At 37.6% G+C, this 8,135-nt stretch overlaps 1 protein-coding gene across 1 annotated transcript; it reads left to right on the plus strand.

Annotated features, from left to right (window-relative positions):
- The first annotated feature begins 6,443 nt into the window (after positions 1–6,443).
- SWEET1 (Nodulin MtN3 family protein) lies at positions 6,444–8,135 on the plus strand. The gene is made up of 6 exons (XM_078993722.1): positions 6,444–6,633; positions 6,751–6,787; positions 6,943–7,038; positions 7,198–7,477; positions 7,561–7,680; positions 7,779–8,135. The coding sequence occupies exons 1-6, from the start codon at positions 6,591–6,593 to the stop codon at positions 7,974–7,976; spliced, it is 774 nt and encodes a 257-aa protein (XP_078849848.1). The 5' UTR covers positions 6,444–6,590; the 3' UTR covers positions 7,977–8,135.

The following is an 8,135-nucleotide window of genomic DNA, read 5'->3' on the forward strand; positions in this document are numbered from 1 at the left end:
TGAATCTCATCAATCAGAGTTACGGTTCATGAGATATGGCCAAAACACTGACGAGGGGTCAAGCTGTCCAGCAACATCCTTCTTTCTTCAAAATCCAAGATCCAAGCGTCCAATCGCCAGTTCCACTTCATTTTCCTTTCGAGCATGTCTTTGTTGCTGAAAATGAAATATTTAATCTAATTAAGCACCTTTTGTTCATTAAATGAGACAAAATCAACATAAAGTATTAAGATCATGCATGAATTTTATAACTATATATGCCCATATCAAAAAGCATGGCCCCGAGTGTTGGATTAGGTGTCTAAGTTCATAACTATTCCTGGAATGTACTTGACCCGGTTGGCATGGTCCATTTGGGTTGCATGAAATTGCAACACTTGGATAGACTAAATTAGAGAAAGGACACTTAAGTGTTATTAATATAATATAAGTTCTAATATATTAATAATATTATTTAATTAGTATTGATCAAAGAATTAATTTGGAACTAATTAAGTGATCAAAAAGAGACTAATTAAATATTTGGGGTTGATTGTGTAAATCATCCATTCTTGTATAGTGGGCTAATGATCCATGGTTTATTTGAATTGGGCTAAACCCATTAGGTGCTCCATGGATAGTCCATGGGAGTTATAAACCCATGGATCTTGGAATATGGAAAGCCATGATAGTTAGGGTTTACATGGTGTAACTCTACTATTGACACAAGTATACAAAGACCCCAAGTCTAGCAAAATCGGCGACTACAAGAAAGTGTAAGAGGGCTAGCCGAATTTTGAGTGTAAGTGAACTTCTCTAAAGGTTATTCCAACCGTTGTGGTGTTTTGTGAGACATTTGAGGCATCACATTTGAGGTGTTAGGCTCACAAGGTTCTCAAGGAATCCAAACAGCAAAAGGTATGTACTTCAACTAACTATTATGTTTAAAAGTTCCCCATGTCATGCTAGTTAGGTTAAGAACCTTGGAAAATCAAATTTGCATGTATCTTAGTAAAACATAGATCCAAGGCTTCTAGGGTTGCATGTACACCTTAGGAGTGTTAGAATGTTCAAAACCCTTCACCGAGCCCAGGGGGATCCACCATCCCCTAGCGCCCATCGGTGATCCTCATAGTGTCTAGCTTCGGGGCATGTGCTTGCTTGGTGGCAAGCAATGTACAGTTGACCTTCATATGGCCAATCTAATCACAGTGGTAGCAAACCCTGGTACTCGATACTGGGGTTGGATGGCGACAATCCCTCGCATAGTGGCCATTTTGCCACATTTTAGCATCCAGAAACAAGTCAAAAAGAACCTTCATGTTCCCTACCACACTTACCATAAGTACGGCCACTCTGACTCCCATATCTAACTTCAGTGGCCTTGAACCACTTTGACGCAGGTTGTGACTGCATTAAGGCCTGTCTCTTCTCCCTTATCGGGAGCTCCATCTCAATCTCACGTCGCCTCGCAGCCTCTTGCAAATCAAGGAGCGATCTATAGTGTTGAGTAGATATGAATTGGCGGATGTTTATCTTAAGCATACTGGCGAAAACAACCTCCTACCAAATGATCTCCCTAACCCAATCCTCAGTCAATCCCGTCTTATCCTGGCCACCTGTCCCGGCTCCTGATTTGGATTCCGACTCAAATCGCCTCGTAACCACCATACTAAAAATAAACCAGGGAGATATTAGATAAACGCATATCATACCATGGGAAGCAATTCCCAATAAAACCATAGGGGGCTATGATTTCTCTGCTACACGTATGGTTCCTATGCTTCCAGTAGTACGGTCCCATACTACCTTCCGCACCTACCCGTATTTGTCTAAGAGTATAAACACAACCACCCCAACAATACTCACAGAAATACACATACACCATATTCTCACTTCGTACAAAAAGGCTAGGCATTCCTCGACTGACCCCACATAATTCATCCATGAAACTACCACAACCCAACAACACTCATGTATGCTAATCACACATAACATTAGATCATGAAGACAGTGAATACTTGATTCTACCCTAAGCCCACAACCAAACAAGGAACAAGAAATAAGGGTAAAACAAACATTTTCAGGCTATAAAATCTTAGTTATATATTATTTTGATGCATACAATAAGGAGAACCCTACGCTATCAGGCATCATATAATTAGGCAATTATATCTTGATATTCATGAAGATCCTTAGCCTATCACTAGCATGTTGCTCTAACATATTACAATATCATATAACAATGTGGTAATTTGGGGTCTACTTACTGGTTCCAGCTGATCGTACACATCACATCCTCTCTTGATTATTTTGAAAACAATTTTGAAAATCATTTTTAAAACCTTTATCATTTCCTTAGTTTGAGACTGAATTCACATGGGTGTTCCTCCAATTTACTCAAACCAAGGCTCTGATACAAATTTGTAAAGTCCCAAAAAATCACAACAAATTTCAACTTTTAAGACAACCCATAGTCATAAAATGTTTACACAATCATTATTTTCAAATTGTTCATCTATATCAAAGTTTTCCCAAAATCATAAAACCATAAACAGAGGATGTGTATGGTCACGCTTTCACCTTCCCGTGATCATCAGAAGTACCTGAAACAACAACTAAAAACCATAAGCCAAAGCTTAGTAAGTTCCCCTAAAGTACCACCACATACAACATATCAAAAACAGCATGCATAACCGATCCTTCATCGTGAATGGACCGCATCGCAGGGTCTACAACCTGTTTGGACCACTCCTGAGCCTTTGGCATGACTAGAGTGCCTCACAGGGCCTACAGCATATCGGGACCGCTCGTCGTACTTTTGGCTTGACTAGATGCCTCGTAGGGCTTGCAGTCTATCTGGACTTCCCCGAGTATCTTGTACTTCAACATAAAGCAGGACCGCCTCAACCCAACCACACATAACATGTCGAAATATACATAATTGATAAACATATAACCAATCAACAGACAGACAAGCAGATCTACATATTAGCACCGCTTGTTAACATCCTATATATCAGGATACCGATCAAACAGATCACTACAACATAACAACATATAATATACTAGGATATTGATCTAACAAATCACTGCAATATAACAACATCCTATATACTAGGATACAGATCTTACTGATCACTACAACATAACAACATCCTATATATCAGGATACAAATCTAACATATCACTATAACATAGCAACATCCTATATACCAAGATATAGATCTAACAGATCACTACAACATAGCAACAAACGGTAAACAAGGATATCAATCTAAAGGGATGAACTTGGTGCCTTCGACCTGTAAGTACAGTGAGGAAAAATCACCTTATAGTCTGAACAATAGCTGATGAGGTCCCGACTCCAAATCTCAGCTCTAACTGACACCTATACATCTAAATGGCTAATTCTCAAACACCATTCAAAATACCCAAAATACTCCTTAGTTAAACTTGGTCAAAGTCAAAGTCCAACTGGTCAAATTCAACTCAGTTAACCCAACCGAGTCAGCACATAATGCGTACGCAGGGCGTACTCGAACATTGACCATCATCGGGGAGGTTGACCACGTACGCGTTGCGTACTCAGATTACGCAGGGCATACACCCAGTCATCCCAAAAACACATTAAGAGATTAATGCCTTCAACTCTTACGTCCAACTTCTAGATCCACGGCTAAAATACTGCTAGGAGTCATAAAGTTTCCAAGTGTATGACTTTGCATGTCCATCAAATGCTTAACTCAACATCTTAATGCATTAAGACCTTCTAAGGAATGCATGGGGTGGAACCAACCCCCAATACTACATTTTTATGACTTAATACCCATCCAAATTTCTGAAAGGGTGACTTATTGGGTTAAGAACATGATATGCTCAAGAAGCACAACATTTGGGACAAAAAGAACCTAAAATCAAGCCCAAAACAAGATCTAAACGAGACTTCACCAAGTTCATAACTTTATACCTCCAAGTGATGCCAAATGATGGTGTGTTTCTGGATCTAAAGTGCTTCACTCCTCCGGGATGGTCTTTACTTCCTTTCTTCTTCTTCAAAGGCACAAAATACACACACATAAGCTTAGAAATGCTTCACAAGGTGGATTAGGGTTGCAAGGTCGTTTAAAAGGGTGGAGGCTGATGAAAGTAGCCAAGGTTAGGAGTTAATGATGAATAAATAGGGTAAAAACCCTAAAGATTAGGGTTTGGTACTTCCCATGTACGCCCAACGTACACAAAGCATATGCCCACCATACATGGCTCCGCTCTAACAATCCAAAAGTGGCAATAACAATCCCTCCTATCCACACTTCATACATTATAAGGACCAAAATGCTATAAATTTCAATATAAGCGTCAAAATTAAAGTACCTCAAAACATGATGTTACACATGTTAGCTTAGGATTGTTTTTGAATGTTTTTATTGCCTAAATCTAGTGTATAGATGCATAGAAAACCCAACAAGTTACTCGTATCCCATTTGGTATCTTTATGTGGTAGCAAAATACACTTTGGATATTGTGAGTGAAACTTGTCTTTTAGGTGCTAAAACATCGGCCTTCCTCATTCGACAGTATCAAAAACTGGGTCTTGCTACTGGTGCTAAGCTATCTGATCTGGAAACTTATCATCGATTAATTGAAAGATTAATTTATTTAGCTGTTGTACGACCTGATCTTGCATATTCAATCCATATTCCATCTTAATTCATGCAGTGTCCTCATGTAGAACATTGAGAGGGTGCATTGAGGGTGGTTTGCTACTTAAAAAGTACTCTAGGACAAGTCATTTCTTGAAGACAATTAGCAACCTGACCTTGGTAGGATGGTGTGACTCAGATTAGGTTGCTTGCCCAATCACACGATGCTCTTTATCCGGTTGGATTATATATTTTGGTAACTCACCAATTGTGTGGGAGACAAATAAACAACCCACAATTTCAAGATCATCTATTGAAGCGAAGTATCGATTTATGGTTGCAATTACTTGTGAGGTCAAGTGGCTAAAAGGTTTGTTGAAATGCTTGGGAATTCAACATAAGCAACTAGTTACTCAGCAATTCATCTTGCTAAGTATTTTAGATAAAGTTTATCTTTTTAGTTTGAATCGTATAGATGGATGTTAGTTCTGATTTTTAGTTTTTTAAGATGTATTCATACAAAAACTCAACCGAATGAAATCAACTCCTTTTGAACCATTATTTTTTCATCATTACCTTATATTCATTAATTACACTATATAACTAAAATAGACAAGGGTAAAAAATCTTATGCCATGTTCAAAATTGAAATTTTGATATATAGAAAAACAATTTTGTTTATTAGGGATGCAATGACATGCAACACCCCCCAACAATTCTAAATAGCTTGGCCATTCATGAAACACGTTTCTATTAATAAAACACGTTTCCATTACGTTGACCTGTCATGTCCAGTCATATCAATTGCTTATTCCATCCTGTAAATACCTGAACATCAACTTTTATTTTTTTTCATCCTATAAATAACTTCGAATACCAACTTAATCCTCAGAATATATTTTCGAGATCATTTAACTATATGTAATCCTAACCAATAATTCTGTGAGTGGAATCATGTTCCAAGTATATTTTCAACTTTTACTACATAATGAATAATTACCTTTGTAGTAAAATTATGTGAAAGAAAAATAAGAAAAAATAAATAAAACTGAATGTCATTTTCACACAAACCAAGAAAAGCGGTGAGATGCGGATAACATCATCATTTGGAATCAGCTAAAACTATATTTCATTTACACCCCTTTATGTTTAGCTTACTATTCAAACTTTTAATTTTTCTATGTAGTTTTATATATCTTGCTATCTATACAAACATATGTCATTTGTTACCCGTCTATAAGATTCATAAAATGCCATAGATCATTTTTTTTTACTAAGGAAACTAAAAATCACGAAAAAACAATAATGATGTATATACAAATTAGTTTACATTAAAATATACTATCGTCAAATTCTACTTGATACGATGTCTCCAAACCATATTGATAAAACCACAACTACCATGTAAGAGACTTTTAAACATGAGACGTTAATAACTTATTAAATATTTACTTGAATCTATATTTGTGTTTTGTAATCCTAAGTAGCAGCAAGTTAATACTTCTCAATAGATGAAAGGGCAGAAAATGTGTCGACACCAATAATTGTAGGGCTGTATATTATACATGTCAAAAAGCATCAACGGTTCTTTGGTCCTCAAAAATTTGGAATCAATGTATTTCACTCACAGGGAATGGTTTACGTGGAACACGGAATAATTTTTTTTATATATATAATAATTTTATGTTTAGTTTTAGATGAATTTGGAAATAAAAAACAAATTGCTTGTAATGATGAACTTTCAATTTGATCGCATATATTTAAACAAGAAACAAAATAATGAACTATCATCAACCGATTTCTCAAATTCCATCTCACAATAATTTGCAGTGTACGGACACACTCTCCTTCCATTTTAAATTCTCTCTCTACACAGCAGTTGAAAGGAGGTTACCATATATTTGGGTTTTCTATATAAATCACACTTCCTACTTCATTCATTATCTCTGAATCCAAATCCAAACAACAATGGGCGCTGTTTCTATTTTGCATACGGTTTTTGGCATTTTCGGTGAGTGTCCTTCCTTGATTCATGAATATTCATTTGTTTCTGGTTTGCTCCACATTCACATACAGTGCGAACAGATTTTTGTTGATTGATTTCCGTTTGTGTGATTTTGGAAAACAGGAGATGCAACTGGTCTGTTCCTCTTCCTCGCACCAACGTAAGGATTTCAACAATTTTCAGTGAAAACGGGGAACAATTTCTTCTGTTTATAAACACAAATCTATGAAAACACCAACCATTTCATCAGTTTTCTGTCGATTAAAGTTTATAAACACACGGATCTCTCGTGATTGATTGTTGATGTGCGTGTAGGATTACGTTTAAGAGGATACTGAAGAACAAATCAACCGAACAGTTCTCAGGGATTCCGTACCCCATGACCTTGCTCAACTGCCTACTCTCTGCCTGGTAATTCCTCATTTTGATCTTCTCTATTCAAATTCCGTGAACAAAAACAGTTTATCTCATTCACGAATCTCTCAGTTGTTCGGTAGAATTAGTGAATACACAATGGAAGAATCTAGTTTCAATTCCGATGAATACGTGAATTTATTTTGGTGTTATCAGGTATGGACTACCATTCATTTCGAAAAACAACACACTGGTGACAGTTATCAACGGAACAGGAGCAGTGATCGAGTCTATCTATGTGTTGATTTTCATACTACACGCACCGAAGAAGGAGAAGGCGAAGATCCTTGGGTTGGTCACCTTCGTTCTCGCCGCCTTCTCTTCCGTCGCCTTGGTTTCCGTTTTTGCACTCCACGGCAAGACTCGCCGGTATTTCTGTGGTTTCGCCGCCGCCATTTTCTCCGTCATCATGTACGGCTCGCCCCTCTCCATCATGGTATGTATCCATTTCTCCGATCTAATTCAAGCCCTTTCTTCACCTGTGTTTTTTTTTACATCGATTTCCGACGAAATGTGCAGATGACAGTGATCAGGACGAAGAGTGTGGAGTACATGCCTTTTTTCCTGTCACTGTTTGTTTTCTTGTGTGGTACCTCCTGGTTTGTATTTGGACTACTCGGAAACGACCCTTTTGTCTATGTAAGCCCTTCATCTTTCATAAGATTTCGAATTAATTACAGACCTTCGAGTTATTTGTTCTATCTGTTTTACTGGTTGAAATCCAAATCAAATTGCAGGTATGCAACGGATTCGGAAGCGTATTGGGTGCACTTCAATTGATCTTGTACGCCATTTATAGAAAGAACAAGGGAGGACAGAAGGACGATAAACCAGCGGCCAATGAAGGCGGCGGCTCCGCCATGGAAATGGGGTTCGTCAATGGGAAAGAAAAGGCCACCGCCGAACAACCTCAGCAGGATAACAATGGAGTGTAAAGGACTCGCCCTGTCGTCGAATCGTACGGATTCTGGATTCATATGTTTCTTGTTTTCTTTTTTGTTAGGAAGAAGTTTGTTTTTACCTTTTAAATTGACACATGTTCATGCGGTTTGGCGGTGAATCTTGCTTTATTAAATGGTTTATAATTTTTCAAA

This window comes from Lactuca saligna, chromosome 1, assembly GCF_052625555.1.
Source record: "Lactuca saligna cultivar CGN05327 chromosome 1, ASM5262555v1, whole genome shotgun sequence".
NCBI classification, from domain to species: Eukaryota; Viridiplantae; Streptophyta; class Magnoliopsida; order Asterales; family Asteraceae; genus Lactuca; species Lactuca saligna.